Source organism: Mchenga conophoros, linkage group LG3, assembly GCF_057382185.1.
Source record: "Mchenga conophoros isolate Kocher_MC1m ecotype Shallow Benthic linkage group LG3, M_conophoros_male_GT1.1, whole genome shotgun sequence".
In the NCBI taxonomy this organism is placed as follows: domain Eukaryota; kingdom Metazoa; phylum Chordata; class Actinopteri; order Cichliformes; family Cichlidae; genus Mchenga; species Mchenga conophoros.
Genome location: NC_140528.1, coordinates 55,157,184 through 55,178,931, shown reverse-complemented (window position 1 = coordinate 55,178,931; position 21,748 = coordinate 55,157,184). Strand labels below are relative to the sequence as shown.

The 21,748-nt window shown below is 39.3% G+C and overlaps 1 protein-coding gene across 1 annotated transcript; it reads left to right on the top strand.

Annotated features, from left to right (window-relative positions):
* The first annotated feature begins 506 nt into the window (after positions 1 to 506).
* Positions 507 to 17,038, top strand: LOC146579566 (E3 ubiquitin-protein ligase TRIM21-like). The gene is made up of 15 exons (XM_085269512.1): positions 507 to 582; positions 4,011 to 4,155; positions 4,319 to 4,553; positions 5,166 to 5,386; positions 5,466 to 5,570; positions 6,336 to 6,431; positions 8,322 to 8,555; positions 9,386 to 9,533; positions 11,071 to 11,118; positions 11,360 to 11,386; positions 11,472 to 11,536; positions 11,702 to 11,812; positions 12,037 to 12,155; positions 16,348 to 16,444; positions 16,618 to 17,038. Exons 2-15 carry the CDS (start codon positions 4,015 to 4,017, stop codon positions 16,768 to 16,770), a joined length of 1,800 nt encoding a protein of 599 aa, XP_085125638.1. The 5' UTR covers positions 507 to 582; positions 4,011 to 4,014; the 3' UTR covers positions 16,771 to 17,038.
* The last annotated feature ends 4,710 nt before the right edge of the window (positions 17,039 to 21,748 follow it).

The following is a 21,748-nucleotide window of genomic DNA, read 5'->3' as shown; positions in this document are numbered from 1 at the left end:
CTGGTAAAGGATCACCATTTTGACACCCTCAAGGAGATCCAGCAGCCATTGCAAGATGATTTCTGTGGAGTGATCTTAAAATAGCAAGCATGCTGAGAACAGCTCAGATGTGCACCAGATGAGGACCTTACATCTGATAAAGGCCAGATTTAACGCTCAGAGCGGTTCTATCACACACAATGGCAAAAAACAAAGAACACACCCTATATCACAAAATCTCAAAATAATCCTATATCACAAATTTGCTTTACTTATAATCAGTAATTCATAATACTTATGATATGTGATACAGTCTCACAGGCTGATCTATGTGCGGCTATTTTCATTGATGCTTAATAAAAGGAGTGTTACTATAAACATATGCAGTGATAAGATCTGACGTCCTCTGACCTAGTTTTTCTTTTTTCACTATCTTAACCAGTCCTGCCACATTTACAGAGAACTATGAGAGGGCGTGGCTGTACTTTCTCGAACACACTACTTATGCACGTACACACACCGAGACACCTCATAATTGAGAGTGTGAGCGGCCAAGGTGGGACATCTCTGGATTTCTGTGCTGTCCACCTTACCTGCATTAAGGTATCACATTTTCCTTTAGTTATTATTTTGTGTATTTCTTGTAATACGAGGCTGTGCTTGTTGTTTTTCTGGCATATGTTGATTAGTGAGATTTAGGAGTAAAATGTAATAGTTTGGGTCACTCATCAAACAGCATGTAACGAATCTTGGAGCCATAATGGATTTGGATTTTAAATTTAGTAAACAAATCAGTTCTGAGTTGCAAAAAAGCTTTTTCCAATTAAGGCAAAGCTTAAGCCAATTTTGTCAGGGCATGACTTTGAGAAAATAATACATGCCTTATCTCAACTCGGCTTGACTATTGCAATGCACTTTATGCTGGAGTCAGCCAAGCATCCCTCTCACATCTTCAGCTTGTACAAAATGCTGCTGCCAGTCTCTTAACTGGCACACAGGCATGGAAATATCTCACCTTTCATTCCCTCCTTTAACTGGCTTCCTGTTTATCATAGAATTAATTTCAAAGTCCTAATGTTGACTTATAAATGCTTAAATGGTCTTGCTTCTCCATACTATTCTGATGTACTTCCCTCGCAGGCCCACAGATCAGCTGCCTTTGGTTGTCCCAAAAACTAGGCTGAAGCTTAGAGGAGAAGAAGCTTTTTCAATTGTGGTTCCCAAACTTTGGAATGCATTGCCTGTAAATAATAGGCAGTTTTTAAGTCTCTTTTGGACACACTTCTTTTTTGGACCGGTGTGAGTTGATGTTGATGTGTCTTTGTTTTATTTTATGTACGTGTTTGAATGTGAGTGGTCTTATCGTTTGTTTTTTGTCTTGTTTTTGTTTTTCTGTACAGCACTTTGGGCAAACTTTCTGTTTTTAAATGTAGTTTATAAATAAATTCGATTTGGATTTGGATCATATAAACCACAGAAAAGTTGAAGAATTCTTAGATCTCCAAACCCCAACCATCCCATCTCCAAGGATAATTTTCAAGCAGTGAGATAACATTTTGCAATGGTTTTGCAGCTACCAGAACACCAAACATGCTCCACATATTTGTGGGCACTTTAGTGGTTTATTCTGTGGATTTTAGAATTTTAGCTGAGTCATATTATGGCTGTAATGTTGTTTACTTCAGCTACTTTGTGCTTTGTGGGTATGACCTTCTTAATGGAAGTTAAAGATTGAGCATAATCATGATAATTGTGCTTTGTAATCATCTCTTGGCTGCAAACCAAGATGATGAACACACTGTTTTTTAATTTTGGATATAATTCCTCTTTTGTTCCCTCTTCCATAAGAACCCCTGACAAATGTTTTAATGCCAAAATTAGGAAAGTTAGTTATATGTTTATCTAGGAAACGTGCTAAGAGGATTTTTTTAAGCTTTTGATTTTTGTCCTAAATGGAGCCTGTAATCTGCATCTTTCCTTGCTCATATAACAATTTCTAGTAGTAAATCATTATCTCAATGCTCATGAATTGAGCACGATTCAACTCATGGTTGATGACTCAAGCAAAAAAATCGAATATTTGACAATGGTACTAGTTTCTTTTGACAAATAACTAGCTCTCTTTAACCTGCAGGATTTCACACTTGTGCATGTATTTCCCTCCCTCACAAAACAAATACCTGACCTGCATGTAGTAGCTGTGGGACAGACAGATGAACCATCCTGGGATTTAACTGCAGAACAATAACAATACTGTCCAGCCCCATAAAACTCTGAAACAGGATAGGCTAGCATGAGAAGTTTACACATGAGACAGAATTATGCATGGCTTCCCGTGAAAATCAACTTTCAGAAGTATTTGTGAAATGTGTTGCCCAACATGAGTCTGCTCAAATGTTACCTGTATAAAGATAAACCTGTACCTGTGGGTTCTGAACAAAATCTCGATCAACTTCATTCCTGAAATCTTCTGACCATACTGTTCAGATTTTAGTCATCAAAGAGAGATATGTGTGAGGGAGGTCGCCTTGTAATCGGAAGGTTACCAGTTCGAGCCCTGGCTTGGACAGTCTCGGTCGTTGTGTCCTTGGGCAAGACACTTCACCCATTGCCTACTGGTGGTGGTCAGAGGGCCCGGTGGCGCCAGTGTCCGGCAGCCTCGCCTCTGTCAGTGCGCCCCAGGGTGGCTGTGGCTACAATGTAGCTGCCATCAGCAGTGTGTGAATGGGTGGATGGCTGGATATGTAAAGCGCTTTGGGGTCCTTAGGGACTAGTAAAGTGCTATATAAATACAGGCCATTTACCATCTTAACCATGTTATTTTGTTGCTAGACATTTGATACACTAAATTTAAACATGACTTCTATGCATTGATTCTCATAATAAATAAATAGCTTGTTAGATAACTGCTTCATGACTCTTTGCTCCTCTCTTGGGTTTCACTTGTTTAAAAAAGTCAAACAGCACTCACATTAAAACACACCAAACACCCAAAGTACAACTAGCATCACCTAGTGATAAATTCAACCCGACACGCTGATCAGAGCATATGACACAATAAGACAATTTTGTGTTTTCAGGGACTGAGCACAGTTGCGGGACAAAAGCTACGTTACAGAAGCCTCAGTTGTTCTCTGAAGAAAGTCTTAATGAAGTTGTTATCAGTGGTTAGTGAGAAGTCCTCCCAGCAGCTACCTGAGACGGAAGGTTATCACCTCAGATAACATGATGAGCTTGATTATGAGCAAAAGTGTTTCAAAGGTCAAGTGTGATAGTAAAAGTATCACACACACAATTACATATTCAATCAGAAAGTGACACATGTAGAAAAAAACTTGACAGCTGGATATTTAGAAGGCTTTAGTTTAACATGTTTTGAGTGAAGAGAGGAATTAAAGCTTAAAGCTGGGGAATAACAAATACTTGAGCCAGTAGGGGGCAGTATACTCCGTCAGAATTGATGTTTTTCTGTTTACGCACATGACAATCTGTGAAGGTTTTATTTCACTACACTGTAAGCAATACCTCGGTTAAATTGGATTAAAGGATCGGGAGCTACATTTGATCAGCTTTTATGATTTTACTATAATCCAGCAGTTTTTTATTCCAAAGTTGAAAGACAAGTGACAGCTGGGAGTGACAGATCTGTTCCTCTGACATGCCTTGACGTGGTTTGTCAGAGTACAAATGCCAAAGGACACCTTTTGTGTAAAAGACAAGTGAAACCTTTGACGAAGTGCATCAAGTTTACTTGTGTGAACAGCCAGATGAAATACCATGTAAGGTGCACCATTATCCCATCCTTTATTATTTATGCCACCAATACGATTGAGAGCATACAGCAGTAAATTTGCCAAATCATCACACTGGAGAAGCTGTAACCTTCTCCAGTGACTGCTTAGTCACTGAAATAAACCAAACCAACATAAACCAAATCAGTTATGTGGTTTATGTTGCTTAAAATCACAAATGTTATCATCCATATGTTGAAACTCTCCTAAAGATTGTTTGCATCTCTCTTTTGCTTCCAGAAAGATGTCTCTATATGACAGTTTTTTATGTGAAGAACAGTTCCAGTGCTCCATATGCCTTGATGTATTCACCAACCCTGCATCCACACCATGTGGACATAGCTTCTGCATGCAATGCATCACCAAATACTGGAATGGAGCTAAGGTCTTATTTTTTTGATTTCCTTCATTTTCAGCTTTTTCATTCCCTTACTTTCTGTTGACGTTCAGAGAAGTTATTTAACATATTTTCGTCATTCCTGCTGATGTCCTTTTTGTTTCTATTGTTTCCATCTTTACTTATATCTTATTTCCATCTTTCCTTCCAGGTTTTCAAGTGTCCTCTGTGTAAAAAGAGCTTTGAAAAGCGACCAGACCTCCAGATTAACAGAACACTACGAGAGATCACTGACCAGTATAAATCTATGAAAAATGGAGTAGTAAAGAATAAGAGTGGAAGAAAGGGAACTGGAGGTCATGGAAGCCCGTCAAGCCATTTATTTGATGAACTGAAGAAAAAGCTGTGTCACCCTGTGCGAAAGACTCACCAGACCTTTTCTCGGAGTAAGAAAACTTCTGTGTTTCCGTCTGTAATAATTTATAGAGTACTTTTCAAAGCTCAAGTACAATCTGGAGGAGTTCTCAGATTTCAGAGTAGGCAATTCAGAGTACTTGGTAAATGACTGTCCTGTCATAATTATGTTGCACAACAGCAAACTTATACAAGACTACTGACAGAGGTTTCTTCCTGTTACAAGGGAGTTTTTCCTTCCCACTGTTGCCAAACAGTAACTACCTTACAATATAAAGCACCTTGAGGCGACTGTTGTTCCGAATTGGCTCTGTATGAATAAATCTGAATTGAATTGAATTACATTTAATTAAATTGAATGTGTACTTTCACCTTTTGTGGATTACGAAAGATGAATGCTGAATAATTATTCCACCCAGAAAAAAACAGCAGTTCAAAGAAATCATGATTAGCAGAATGTTAACATGTGATTCATGCCCATGATGAGTGTATGTAAACCTCTGACCACAACTGTACTTGAACAAAGATCTAGGGTCAATGAATGGCTCTACAAAATGTCAGCATTGTGTATCCAAATAGATATTTGACTTTTCACTAAAGCGACTGACTAACCTGAAAATCCCTGATATTTTTTTCATCTTCAGGCTTGGAAAGTGACTCAATCTCAACGTCCTTTCCTCCAGTCAAGGACTCACGAGCATCCTCAGTGCCAAACCACAGTTTCAGTGATGCATTGAATGAAACCTATGTGGCAGGTCCTAAGGTTTCCCACCGACCACATACCCGGAGGAGGAGGTACACGCTGAGTGGGACTGAGATGAGCCACAATGTCCCTCTTTGTGAGATCCACAACAGGCCAATATTGGTAAAACGTTCACCTTCTGCACCTGTTGAATGAAGTCCTTAAAGAAGACCAAATAAAAATCATATGCAATGGGCTTCAGATTTTCTGTAGGAGTGACCAGGTGTGCATTTGTCCTGAATGCGAGATGGAGGATCATCCAGACCATGACACAGTGACCGTTGAAACTGAATGGATGGAAACCAAGGTTTGAAAATTAAAACAGAAAAAGATAGATACAAAGGACAGATGGATTAGGTTAGGGAAGTTTCCATGTTAAAAAAAAACAGAATAATGTTTTTTATTGGAGTAACAAAGAATTGCTAAAAAGCAGGTGATAACTGACATGTGATAGTATGAAGTTCTGGCATGAACGAACTAGACCATTTTTTAAAAAAATCTGTTAAAAATGATTTAACATCTGAGCCTAAATTCTTAGACAGTGGAGCAGTTTGATAACAGAAAATGAGTCAAATACATAGAATCTATGTTCCTCGACAGCAGGGGTGGGCAACTCCAGGCCTCAGTGTCCTGCAGGTTTTAGATCTGTCCTTGATCCAACACATCTAATTTAATTGGTTAAATTACCTCCTCAACATGTCTTGAAGTTCTCTAGAGGCCTGGTAATGAACTAATCATTTGATTCATGTGTGTTGAACCAGGGTGAGATCTAAAACCTGCAGGACACCGGCCCTCGAGGCCTGGAGTTGCTTACCCTTGCTCTACACTGTTTCTATTCAATATATCATTTTTAAACATTTGGTTTCAGGTCATGCTGCATATAATATGAAGTTATGTAGTGATTATTTGTTTCCAGAAGGAGGTATTTTGTAAGATATGCTCATTGACTACTGTCTGACATACATTATCACAAACAGATCCACCCTTGTTCCCCACGTCTGTTTCAGAACACCAATAGGCTGAAGGTCAAGTGAAGTCAGTACTGTGTAACATGAATGTTTGTGTATTTTAGACACTGCTGACTGTGTCAGAGCGGACAATCCAGGACATGATTATCGAGAGAATCAACAAGATCAAAGAGATAAATATGTCAGTGACAGAGCTGGAGGTAAAACACAAACACATTCTTGTGTAAGACCACAGGTGCATGGTAAAACCTGTAAATCCTCATATCACTTCAAGGTTTTTGTTAAACCAGCAGTCCCCAACCTTTTTTGCACTGGTTTAACGTCACACAATATTTTCACGGACCGGCCTTTAAGGAGTCAAGGATCAATGCAAAAAAATAAAATTATACGACCAAGACAAAAACTGTGCTATTTAGCGAATTCAGTGTGTATTTGTGTAACTTTATTAGCAGCGTCCTCCTGAAATGCGCCAACAACATTGAGAGTAAACGTCCTCCTTTCTGCCCCTTAATGCTCTCTGGTCACTATGGTAACATTTCTTTCAATACAAGACTCACAACTACAACATGGGAAAAGACCCAGGGAAACTGAGTTAATGATAAAAACCCTGAATACCATAAATTTCACAGCCTCAACTCCCGCGGCCCGTACCAAATGACTCATGGACCAGTACTGGTCGTGGCCTGGGGATTGGGGACCGCGGTGTTAAACAATTTCTATTTCAATTTCCCTTTTTATGTTCGCACCTGATGGCTGCCCTTCCCTGACCCTGGTTCTGCCAGAGGTTTCATCCTGTTAAAAGGGAGTTTTTCCTTCCCACTGTTGCCAAAGTGCTTGCTCATAGGGGGTCATATAATTATTGGGGTTTTTCTGTGTAATATTGTAGGGTATACCTGTTGTGTGACGGCTGTGTGCGGACAGGAATAGGACCCAAGGTGCAGACTCCAGAGACAAACTTAAACCAAAACAGCTTTAATGCTGAACTCAAACATAACATAACTGGGAAAAAATCAAATAAACTAACACCGGTGGACTCACAAAACACACAGCAAAATAAACGGTAGATAGCGACACTGACAAACTGAAACACAGGGCTTAAATACATAGAGGGAGCAATCAGGGAATGGGCAACAGGAGGGAAACACAGCTGGGGCAAATCAGGCCTAACAAGACAAAGGAGAAGCAAAACCAAACACATTAACATGAGACATGGACTTTCAAAGTAAAACAGGAAACCCAAAACACAGACTGAACAAAAGACACAGACTCACATGCAAGCACTACAACAGAGGGAACAGAGACGTGGGACCAGGACAGACACAGACACTGACTGGATGTGGGGATACAGCAGACAGGGGAGACAGCAACTAAGGAACACAGACAGAAAACCAGAACACTAAAGCTCTAACCAACCCCACCCAGAGAACCTAAACTAAGAATGATCCTAAAACCCATAAAGCAAAGCTAGAATATAATGAAATAACAAAATCAAAGAACCAAAAACACAAAACACTGGGTCAACGACCCAGGGACCCTAACAATACCTTACAATATAATGCACCTTGAGGCGACTGTTGTTGTATAAATAAAATTGAATTGAATTTTTCAAACTTAAATTATGTATTTCTACATGTTGGGAGCTTATTAAACAATATCTATAGCCAATTTTACATAAAAGTGCAGGTGTATTTCCCTGATCTACAATTTATATCTGATTACCAAATCCACATATTACATTTTAAGTTAAAAATATATATATATTTTTCCAACATTATGTTTTTCTAAACAACAAAATCATTTATGAAACACTCTCAAGTTTTAATTACATTATTCAAACTTTGGTAAAGATTTTATGTTTCTAACTTTTTACCTTGCATTTTAGGATTTCTAGACATTTTGCACATGTTCTTAGATTTTTAGTTGTAGCAAAATTTAGGTTCCTTACGTTTGAAATCTGAGCTGCAATTCACAGATGCTGCATATTTCCATGTGATGTGAGAATTTTTATTTACAGGGGAGATTAATATATATTTTAAACCAAAACAAATTAAACAATCATGTATCTCATATCACTCTGTCTAACTTTCCAGCTGGCAGTGGACCGAGAGACGGCGGGCAGCGTTTCTCTATTCTCAAGTTTGGTTTGTTTCATTGAACGTTCCCAGGCAGAGCTGGTGGAGGCGATGGAGATCAGCCGGAAGGTGGCACAGCGCCATGCTGAATCCATGACAAGGCAGCTGGAACAGGAGATCGAACAACTAAAGAAGAGACAAAGCGAGCTTTCCAAGCTTGCCCAATCAGATGATCATTTATACTGTGTGAAAGTGAGAATTTAAGGATGAATGTGAAGATGCTAGTACACGCCCATGTTCCAATACTATTTGTTTTGTGCTGTTGGCAAACTGACATACTGAATCAGACTGAGGAAAGTAAAAAAGTAGAGGTGGTAAATGTTATTTATACAAATAAATAGCAGATAACCACAGAACTGACAAAATGTTCTTATACATCAAAATGCATTTGCATGTATCATTAAGGCATACTAATGCACTCATTGGTCAGACACTGGCCAGGCCCATTAAGTATATAATGAAAAATTAATATGCATGATTTGTTTATCTAGAATATAGTAAAAGATATACTATATGGGTGTATACTTGTATGGCTTTTGGTTTACCTATACATATACATAACATGCATGTGACAACAATCTGTTTAAGGTCAAATTCACGTGGATTGAAATCCTATTACCTTAAGTATATTTATACTTTTACTGAAGCAAACATTAAACTACTCATATAGTTTCTAAATAAAGTAAACTTGACTTGATAAGTTAGGGTGAAAAGAGATGTAATGTACACTTCACAGATTGGAGATTTCAAAAATGATTATATTCAATATTTGCCAAATTATATGTCACTGACATCAAATGAGTGACACAAAGCTTTTGTAAGCTTTTATAAGAGCACATAAGTGCCCGTTTGTTGTGTAAGGAACATTTTAGTCTATTATTAGGTGGTTGCTTGGCAACGTGACGGTGACTTAATGTCTGATAAGCTTTGATGCTCAACTCCTGATCCTGTAGGAAGAGTTGGCATTTTGGTAAATACTGACAGGAAAAAATTTCTAACATTTCTTTCCACCTGCTCCCTAGACGTTCCCAATTCTGTCCAGCCCTCCACCTACCAAAGACTGGTACAAAGTGTCGGTGAATTCTGACCTGGGGACAGAGTCCATTTACATGTCTATATTAGCTCAGGTGGAGAAGTTTGCCAAAGAGCTGAAGAATATCACAGAAAAAGGTCAGTGTAATGAAAAGCATTCAGCTGGTTTACACATATAATATACAAAGAAGACACAAAATCTGCGAGAACAGGGAATTTTTAATTAGTTCAGACTCAACATACGGAGCAAAAAAACCCAACAACTCTCAAAACACATTTAGGCGATAGATAACAGAGTCTGGCTGTTATATAAAAAAGAAACTTTAAATAAATTTCTTGGCTGATGCTTTTGTGTTTTTCTGTAGCTGCAAGTGAAATGCTAAATACTCAGCTAATGCTGGTCTGGGTAATAAGCTGCATCCATAAACTGTACCAGTGTAATGCACAGATACCCATATGTTAATTAGTGCTAAGTAGGAGAACAATAGAATACTATAATTCTGATCACCAAAATGCAGACACAAACTTTTTATGACCCATACCACACATCGGGGTATATTCAACAGACATTGGACAAGAGAGGTGTGGAAGAGAGTGCAGGTAGGGTGAAGTGGGTGAAGACAAGTGTCAGGGGTAATTGAAGATGTTAAGATTTTTATTGGGCATGAACAGAATTAAAAATGAGTAGATTAAGTGCAATCTACAATCTAGGATCTAGACAAGCCCAGAGAGGCAAGGCTGAGATAGTTTGCACATTTGAAGAGGAGGTGGGTGGATGGTGGGTTTACTGAATAAAGGATATTGAAGATGAAGCTGATAGGGATGAGGAAGAATATCCCCTAAGAGAAGATTCATGGATGTAGTGAAGTTGGTTAGTGTGAGTATAATAGAAGAGAATGCTAGGGGTAGGGTGAGGTGGTGGCAGATGATCCGCTGTGATGACCCAAAAGGCACCAGCTAGACGATAATCAGTCAGATAATCTTATTAAAAACACGCAAGTGAAAAAAACTCTACTTTAAGAGATCTTTCACGTAGAAAGCAGCGTGGAGATTCAGCAAATGGCTCCAAAACCTGTATTGAGCTTTTTCACTAATTTGCATGTACTATGCAATTGTTTTTTATTGGCTATTCATGGTCTTCTTGTGTACTATATGTCACTACTTCCTGTGATTCCCTGTCTCTTCATTGCACAAATGCACATTACACTGTGGCATGAGCATGCCCCAATGGGTGCCCATGCACTGTGCTTTGCATGTCTAGTCAATAAACACAATAAACCTGTTATTTGTCCAATAATTCCTCATCAACACAGAAGTTTAGGCCTAGCAGCCCTCTCAAGAGTATGCCCTCAACTCTAAGCCTTATAAGTTTTCAGATGGATGAATTATAAAATATATTCACACACCATAAAGTTCTTGGGAGAAACCATTAAACTATCAATGACTGTCTTTCTGGAGCAGGCTATAAATTGCCACTAGAGGAATTTTTAAAAGTATTTTTAAGTGTTCAAGCCAGACAGTACTACAGATACAATCATTAAGCAATGAAATACCCCCCCCCCCCGGTGGTGCAGGTTTGTATTAGCTGTTACTTCTATTTCTGCTGGATTACCAGACCAAACAGTAAGGTAGGTTCATGTTAGCTCCTTACACCTGTTGTCTTGTTTCTGTTCAGGTTTTCCTGCACAAACACTGGTTCCCAGTCCTTCTCGATCACAGCCCAGTGAGTGTACATGTCCTCTCCACCTTAACAAGTGCTCTTTTAACGGTTACACTGTATACAACTTCATCCACTTTAACCTTGTTGATAATTAAGATCCAAATGTATCTGGTGAGTTTTAACAGCAGCACTGTATTTTGTTAATAATATATATATATATATATATATATATATATATATATATATATATATATATATACATATATATATATATATATATATATATAATTTTGTTTGTCTGCAGGGATAAAGGGAATACACGAATATGCATGTAAGTGACATTCATCCAAGCTAAAATTAATGAAAGCAGAATTACCAACAGAAAATGAAGTTCTTTACATCTTCTTTCAACACAGTGGATGTAACTCTGGACTCCAGTACCGCCCATCCAAGACTGGTGCTGTCATCAGACCTGAAAAGTGTGAGGCTCCTGTTCAGTTACTAGACCATTACAATCATGCTGAAATGACTTCCTGTGTCCTCTTGTCTCGGAGCCTCTCTTTTAGCATAAATAGAGAACAGTAGAAAAAGAAGATGTAAAATCTCCATGAAATGAGCTGTAATTATAAATTGTATATTTCTGCAGGTGAGGTGTGGAGATCGACACCAACTGGTGCCAGACAACCCAGAGAGGTTTGAAAAAGTTGTCTGTGTTATAGGGAGGGAGCCAATCTCTTCTGGAAAACATTATTGGGAGGTATGAGGGTTTGCCCTTTCCAAGAGTCAAAAGTCTTGAAAATCATTGCTCATATATTATAATTCAGTTCTTTATTGTTGATTAAACTTGATTCCATACTGCTTTCATTACAAGATACAATTGTGTGCTAAATAAACAAATGTTGGCCAAACATCTTGGCTTCTTCAGACTTACATGCGTTTCACTATTTGAGTGAAGGATTGTGGTTTGTTTGGTTTGAAAAGGTGGACGTGACAGGGAAGACTGACTGGGACCTGGGTGTGGTCAAGTATTCCGTCAGCAGGAAGGGGAAGATTGAATACACCCCAGACAATGGATTCTGGTTCCTCAGTTTAAGAGACAAGTGAGTTAAACACATTGTTGAAGAGTTCTCCAAATTATTGGCCGTTGTAGCTGAAGGAAAAATGCTTATTTCCCAAATGGTTGGCGGTGGTTCCCAGAAGCATGCTGCTTGTTGTCACTTTGGTTGCTAGAAGATTGCCACAATTGCTTGCAGATTTTCATGTGTTTCTGCAAGTATGTGGTTAACTACTTGTGGTAATACAACATTATGGTGTGACACAAACTGGAAAGGGAGAAGGTTCACCTTCAAAGTAAAAGTTGTACCTCAGAGCTACAGTCAACATGTTTCATATGGTACAACTTCCACTTTGAAGGTGAATGGTCTCCATTTGCAGTCTGTATATATATTTTTAGTTTCAATATAGGTCTGAGAGAAGCTAAACAGTATTTGTGGATAAATCGTCACTTAGTCACTTCCATTTAATTATGACCGCAACATATTGTCCAGCGCAGTACTGTAGAATAGACCTATTTAACACCATATACAGTTTACACAAGGCAATTTTATTTCTTATATGAATTTTATTTATTTTAACGGTCATAAACTGGCTGTGACACGTGACAATAATAACAACTGTACTCCATTAAAACATTCACAGTAGGTGGTATATCCAATCTTTAAATGATGACCTGATGAATCCTGCTTCTGGGTCCAAACTACTTTGCGTTTATTAAGGCTGTTGTGTTTTTAACATGTTTTAATGCTTTGTATCTTGTTCTATTTAATCTGAACAGCCCCCTAAAAACAGCCAGTGATCACTGTTAGCCTCTCTCAGTTTTTATTATCACTGTTCATTTTAAAGCTCAGTTTGAAAACCTTACAATGTAACTATAGCCCAGTTTAACCAGAGCTTCTATGTACCCTCTGGTGGACCAGTTCTAGGTTTGTGAGGTAGTGTTAAAGGGAGAATGGTTTACAGGAGGCAGGTGAGTTGAGGAGAACGCTGTATTATCCCACAAATGATAGCACTGCAACATAGACACAACTATAGCTGGCAAAACAATTTATAACCTAAACAATCTCAGTCATAAAATTACTGTTAAGGGTCTCTGAGTCTCCACATGGGTGTCAGTGATACAAAGTCTCAAGTCAAGAGTCAGAAGAATAAGTCAAGTCAAGCTCGCTTTTTCTTGACAAAAAAATCAGAAAAGAAGATTTAGTGGGTGCACCCTCAGGTCTTTTTCTACTGTCAGCACTGTTATGTGGTCTGGGCGTGTTCTACCAAACCGCGAATCTTCAAATCAACTAAGGACGATCATTGCGGCAGACAAATTCTAGGGCCTGGGATGGTTCGACATCTCCTCTCAGAGGAGAGTTCCAACATCTGAAATCCATGAACAACCACAAATGGGATGGAAGGGGGAAAAAAACCCAGTCTGCATGACAATAAAAACCTTTATTACATACAGCTTTGGAATTGAGCTCACACACATATTTGTGTATTCAAGTATGTTAACCATATGGACATTGCATCATTTCAATCCTTATACAAAATGAAAATAAACCATTGAACTAATAAAATAGTATAGCACTGAAAAACACATAACAGTGGACTTTTCTTTTTGGAAATGAAAGAACTGATTAAGTCTTAATTATTTTTTATGGAGTCTCATTATCTTTAACTAGAAAGTTATCAAGTTTTTCTGACTTGTACTCACCTTACAATATAGTTTTAATCAGCATTTATTTCTAAACAAATTTTCCATGTACAAAACCATATTTTTATATGGGATAGGCGCTGGAGCCTATCCCAGCTGTCATAGGGCGAGAGGCGGGGGACACCCTGGACAGGTCGCCAGTTTGTTGTAGGGCTAACACACAGAGACAGACAACCGCACATTCACGCCTACGGGTAATTTAAATTGATCAATTAACCTATCCCCACTAACTGCATGTCTTTGGACTGTGGGAAGAAGCCAGGGGAGAATATTTGTGTAATACTCCATATCCAGCTACGGGACTTCAATCACATTTTACACATTGCCTGCAGCAGCAGCAGTAACATTTGCATGCAAATAAAGAGGAATAAAAGTGGAATAAAGAGCATTGGCTTAGGCAGGACTATCACATGGTTAACTTGGACATAAAACAAATTTTTATTAATAATTTTTATTAATATTATTTAATATTAATCCTCCAAACACTGTTTTGAAAACTTCATCAGTGCCTACCCAACTTACCCACACACCGATAGACTTGGGAAGAAGGCACCATGCTCGCTACATCAGCTAGCAATGCTAACTTTTACAACACTCATCAAGACGGTCGGAAGTACTATAATTTCCGTATAAACAACCTCCGGTTTTCTAGGTGATTCCGTTCTGCTCCTCCTGAACCAAATACTGGTTACAGGCTGTTATTTTTTTCCACTACAGAAAGTATTTTTCCTCATTAATCAGGGATTGTTTGTTTTAGCCTTTCACTGTAGCCTCATCTACACTGCACTTGGAATGTCCTTCAGTAAGCATGAGGAGGCAGGATCTACTTCTCCTAACCAATCACATGCAAGAATGTATGGTTTAAGCCAATAAGGTGAAAGGATGGCAAAATAAATTTGATAGACAGATTTGACACAATAGAGAATAGGTTTGGCAAAGAAGAGCAAATAAACTATAGTGAATTATAAAATATAGAATTATAAAAATAGATTAGACAGAACAGGAAAAAGAAGAACTGTGGAACCTCAATTCCACTGGGCTACACCAGCCCATGCAGCAGTGACTAACCTCGTACTGTAGATGGATTATCTCAGTTGTTCTCCTGACTAAAGTTTGGTCTGTTTACAGCATCTTGCCATGCGATTGCATTTGTCCCGAACCTTCGGGAACCCTCACGTTAACTTTTATCAAGTGGAAAAAAGTTAGCGTTCGGCGTCCAGCTTCACAGTGTTTATATATGCTAACGATAGCAGTGTAGCTAGCCACCATGTTAACCCTACTTCAGTAACCCTACAAACACCATGGCTGTTTGGTTTTCTGTCTTCACTTATTTTGGAAGTGATAGCTGAGCTGTATGTTTCAACTTTTGCTGTGGCTTTTAAGCTGCCGGATTTTTGGCTTCACCACCTCCTTCATGGTTTGTGCACGTTGAAGCTGAGTTTTCTTTTTTTTGGCTGTTTCAGCCAACGAAACGAAATACCATCATGTGGTGGCCTTACTCGATCTGCTGAGGGTCATGTGATGACCTTCCTCCGGGATCCCCCCCACCCAAGGGAATGACACCACTCATTCGCTACCCCCTCTCTGTTGAAGAGTGGGCTGAGAAACTCCCCTCTCTCTCTCTGGCCTGGATGATGGCCTCTCAAGCTCATGGAAAGTATGCTATCCTTGCTAGGAATGGATGATGACGGATTCATCTTCACTTACATATTCCTCCAACAGTTGCTGGCTCCAGTGCAAGCTGGCCTCGCCAACTCCCTGTCTCTGGCCTAGCAGGATTACCGCTCACTCACTGAAGAAATGGATCACATTCTCCTGGCTATTAGGAGCTTTGGTATCCAGACGATAGTTCCGACGGGATCTCCCGTGACCCCCACGATTTTCCCGGGGGCAACCGACGCATTGATGGTGGGTGGGATCACTGTGATTTTACCATCAGTGTTTTGGCGTTGCAGCATGGCCGCCTTGCAGTTTTAAGGCCGAGGGAAATGAGGCTGCCAGCACTCTGTAGCAGCCGCGACCACTGACAACAAGGAAAGGCTCCTCTTCATAGAGGACTCACTCAAGAAGACATTTTCTAGTTGACTCTAGCTCCCAGAAGAGCTACGGGAACTCTTGTGTCGTCTTTGCATACATTCACATTTAGCCAATAATGAGACAGAAAATTCAATTAGCAGAGGATGAAGACCAAACAGAACTGTGAGACATAACATTGTACTTGTATTAATGAAAAGGACAGAAACACTCCAGATTGATGCTGTTTCCCAGCATTTGCTGAATGTAAAAATAAAGCAATGACATGTAAATGTTGGATTTAAAAGCTGGTCTTTTTAGCAATCCCCCACAAAGAATGTTTTCAGTTGTTTAATTTTTCCCTTTTACCTGATAGTTGTCTTACTTTTTTAAGTTCCTTAAAAATGCATGAAAATGCCATGCTTTTGCAATAATGCAGATTAAAATGAAATCAGACCTACTGATGTTAGAAGAAATTTTTCATCTTTAATTTCCTTTCCCTTTGTCATTTCTCCCCACAGGAATAAGTTTGGCTTTCGTTCTCAACCCTACACAGATGTCCCAGTGAACCTTGTACTTCATAAGATCGGGATATTTGTGGACTTTGAAAATGGACAGGTGCGCAGGTGTACATGATTGGAATTTACCTGTCTCATAAAGAATGGGCAAATTGAGTCCCCCTTTAATTTAAACTTATTTAGCTACATATAGATAAATATTATAAATATAGATATTTTCACTATTGTCTTGTTTATGTAATTTTACTTTAGGTGTGTTTCTCTTCTTTGCAGGTGTCTTTCTACAATGTTGATGCTAAGATGCACATCTATACTTTTAATGACATTTTCAATGAGACCCTCTACCCTTTCTTCAGCCCCTGCACCAACAAGTCAGGAAGGAACGATTTACCACTGATCATCACGCCAGTGAAGATGACCGAGTGACACCTAAAAGTTGCATAATATTGTATTTCTTCCTCTCAGTTTTATTTTCCTGCCTTTGCACTTATGTGCTCTCCATACATATAAGCTTAGTCAGTTTTTCCCCCAATTGTGTATATATCTATAAATATTCCCTATTGATTTAAACCTCGCAGTTGTCAGACTGAATAGTTTATGCATACAGGTTAAATGTTTTTATGTATTTTGAAACTGATAATCTATTAAACAAATATCTTACATTTGGATGTATTGTGGAAGTTTTCCATTTAATAAAGCCTGCAAACAAGCGGTGAGTGGTAGCTAACATGCTTTACCCCTCTGGGGTCCAGGGTATAAATGACTGTTTTTGACTACTTTTGATTTTACCTCTATATTTCACCTTTAAAACAGTTTTTCTTGCCTTGTTTGGTATCATTATTTTCAGAATAACCTCAAATATCTGAAATTGGAGGTTTCTTTTCATTTTAATTTTTGTTTTTTATTCTTAACTTTACCAAATGGACCATCCCGGCCTTGCTGTATTGGTCTATTTGATTCACCTTTGTTTTTATTGTTTATTTTATTTTCACTTGCTACACACGGGACAGGCATGACTGGGGGAAAGAAGGAGAAAGAAAGAGAGGTAGGGAAAGAAAAACAGCGGGGAAGAGGAACGGTGATAAAGGGCAAAAAATAAAAAAACAACCAAAACAAACAGACAAATACATATATATATATAAAAAAACACCCAGCACGCCCCTGCGGGCGGTTTATCCTTCAAGCTCATGCTGTTATGTGCTGGATTGTCTCTGGGGCACCTTTACACAGCCTGCACCTGGGGTCTTGCCTGGTGTGATAGACCCCAGCCTCTATGGCTCTTGTACTCAGAGCTTGTTCTTGTGCTGCCATGATTAGTGCCTCTGTGCTGTCTTTCAGTCCAGCTTTGTCCAGCCACTGGTAGGATTTCTGGATATCCCCTCAGTTCTGACTACCTTCCCTCTCTTTGTTACCATTCGACTACACTTCTCCAGTCCGAACGACATTCCAATGTCATTGCTGTATAGCCTGGTAGTGTGGATCAGTGAATCGATGTCTCGTTCACTCTTGGCATACAGCTTGATGTCATCCATGTACAGGAGGTGGCTGACACATATATATATATATATATATATATATATATATATATATATATATATATATATATATATATATATATATATATATATACATACATATATATATACATATATATATATATATACATACATATATACATACATATACATATATATATATATACACACATATATATATATATACGTGTATATATATATATATATATATATATACATATACACGTATATATATACGTATGTATATATATATACATACACACGTATATATACACTGAACAAAAATATAAACGCAACACCTTTGTTACTGCTCCCATTCCCCATGGGATGGACGTAGAGACCTAAAATTCATTCCAGATACACAATATAACCATCCCTCCCAAACAGTGGTCACAAATCAGTCCAAATGTGTGGTAGTGGGCACATCTGCTATATTGAGATAATCCATCCCACCTCACAGGTGTGCCACATCAGGATGCTGATCTGACATCATGAGTAGTGCACAGGTGTACCTCAGACTGCCCACAACAAAAGGCCACCCTGGAAGTTTACAGTTTTTTGTTCTATTGTGGGTCTGGGGACCCAGAACCGGTCAGTATCTGGTGTGACCACCATTTGCCTCATGCAGTGCAACACATCTTCGCATGGAGTCTATCAGATTGTCAATTGTGGCCTGTGGAATGTTGGTCCACTCCACTTCAATGGCTGTGCGAGGTTGTTGGATATTCGTGGGAACTGGTACACGCTGTCGTATACGCCGGTCAAGCACATCCCGAACATGCTCAATGGGTGACATGTCCGGTGAGTATGCTGGCCATGCAAGAACTGGGACATTCTCAGCTGCCATCTGCCCTGAACAATGTGAACCATGATTCATCCGTGAAGCGCACACCTCTCCAACGTGCCAGACGCCATTGAATGTGAGCATTTGCCCACACAAGTCTGTTACGGTGACGAGCTGGAGTCAGGTCAAGACCCAGATGAGGACGACGGGCATGCAGTTGAGCGTCCCTAAGACGGTTTCTGACAGTTTGTGCAGAAATTGTTTGGTTGTGCAAACCAATTGTTCCAGCAGCTGTCTGGGTGGCTGGTCTCAGACGATCTTGGAGGTGAACCTGCTGGATGTGGAGGTCCTGGGCTGGTGTGGTTACACGAGGTCTGCGGTTGTGAGGCCGGTTGGATGCGCTGCCATATTCTCTGAAACGCCTGTGGAGATGGCTTATGGTTGAGAAATGAACATTCAATGCACGGGCGACAGATCTGGTTGACATTCCTGCTGTCAGCATGCCAATTGCACGCTCCCTCATTGCTTGTGGCATCTGTGGCATTTTGCTGTGAGACAAAACTGCACATTCCAGGGTGGCCTTTTGTTGTGGGCAGTCTGAGGTACACCTGTGCACTACTCATGATGTCAGATCAGCATCCTGATGTGGCACACCTGTGAGGTGGGATGGATTATCTCAATATAGCAGATGTGCCCACTACCACACATTTGGACTGATTTGTGACCACTGTTTGGGAGGGATGGTTATATTGTGTATCTGGAATGAATTTTAGGTCTCTACATCCATCCCATGGGGAATGGGAGCAAAAACAAAAGTGTTGCGTTTATATTTTTGTTCAGTGTATATACACGTATATATATATATATATATATATATATATATATATATATATATATATATATATATATATAAACTGGTGGGTTGTGCTGCTGAGGTGGAGGCAACAGGAAGACCGCTTGATGCTGCTGCATCATGGCTGGGTTGTGCTGCTGAAGTGGAGGCAGCAGCGGTAGATGTGGTAGATGGCCCAGGGGTGGGATTTAGAAACTTCAACAGTGCATCTGAAGAGAGGAGTATGTGACACCACTGAGTATCAAAGTCTAATAATAAAAACATATGATTCCAGGAATAAAATCAAATGATATAATATAAATGAAAAACCAAAGAGATATATGTATGATGTTAACTGATATGCAAATTAGATTAGATTCAATTTATTGTCATCATTACAGGGAAATGCTGAATAGCAGAATGCAAAGTAACAGTATAATATCATATGAGAATGTTATGTTATGATTATCTTTGACCGAATCACAGCAGTGCTCATATTAAAAAACAGCATTCCCTCTCATGTGATATTGCTTAATTAACATTAATGATGTGCGCTTTAACAACTAGGCTTACAACTATAATATATACAGGGGTGGAAAAGTGACTATTACCTGCAGGGTAAACGTTAGCTAACCAGAAGGCAATAACAATGTAAACAAAAAACACCTGCTTAAAAGATGAATACAAATGAGGAATGGTGGGAGTGCTGTAATTACCTAACGTTACATTATTATTTTCCATAACAATTTAGCCCCCCCCCCTCCACAATATTAACTGACGTTAAAACAGTTAACTAGCTATTTATTGACTATCAATTAGCGAATCATGTAACATTAGCTCAATGCTAAAAATTTAGGTTACTATCACATTCAGACAAATAATTTCATGTAGGCTAACGTTACCTACCTCTGTCTTTTTCTTGTTTCTCCTCCTCTTCTTTTCTCTTTTTTCTTCCCTGGGCACCTGACAGTTTTGGCCGTTTTGACACCTTTTGTTGATTTTCTGATGTGGTGACGTCCAAAAGGAACCATGATACGGGAAGGGAGGGGGCGCACCGTGCGGGGAGGGGGGGGGGGGGCCGTAATGTTGTAACAAATAATATTTCTATTAAATAAGCTTTACTTTGCATTTTAATTAACGTGGGATTATTTTTTGTATTTAGAAATAATAGTACCAACTTTTTTTTTTTCAACATTTGTGGCACTGGCGTGGCGCCCCCTGATGGACGGCGCCCTTAGCATTTGGCTATACGGCCTATGCCACGGGCCGGCCCTGCATGCGATACTTGCCTCCATTGACAGGAATGTTACAAAGTAACTGAAACGTGGGAATCTTTTGTGCTCCAGCTGGTACACTGTAGCCTTTCGGTTCCACCTCTTACTTAACCAATCTGGTAGTTTAGCAGCAAGTCTTTGATTCTCAATGCCATCATTGAGAATGTTCAGATTCTCATTATTAGTCATTGCAGATTGGCAGCTTTGTAAAAAGTCCACAAACTTTCTTAGCTCTGCACTATCCTTTCGTGTGACCTTTGGCCAGGTGTGTAACTTGTCTCTAACGGCCTTAGCAATGACAAAAGGCTCTCCATAACGTTCATTGAGCATATTCCATGCTGCCTCATATGAGTCTTCAGAGCCAATCAGAAAATAGCCATCTAAGGCTTCCTTAACACAGCCACCAACATACTTCTGTAGAAAAAATATCTTTTCGGCAGTGGGAATGTTCTTTCTCTCTATTGGAGTCTGAAAGGATGCCTTCCAATGCTTAAACTTAAGTGGATCCCCACTAAATACCGAGGGTTCTGGAATAGGCAGTCTATTAGCTGACATAGCTTCTGCCAAAACCTTTACAAGCTCACCTGTGTTCTCATAAGTGACATTTAACTCTCTTCGTGGTTGTAAGGGTTGATTAGCAGTATTCTTGGACTCCGTTACCTGTAAGTTTGCAGGGTTTAGAGTGACTCTTTCTTGCTTTACTGAAACGTAGTCTTCCTCATAAACTTGTAGTTTTGCTTGTGCTGCCTTGAGTCCTTTCAGATTTTCCAATCTTTCAATTTCTCTTCTAAAGTCCTCAACTGACTTTCTCCTTGCAGCACTTTCCTCTTGTTGTCTCTTTATCACGGCCGCTTTCTCCTTTTCTCTTTGTAGCTTGCGCTCAGTTTCCTCCTTTTCCTCTAGGAGACGTTGTGACATTGCAGCAGCTGCTTGCTCTGCGGATATGCGTTTGTCTTCTTCTTCAAGCATTTGCATTCTT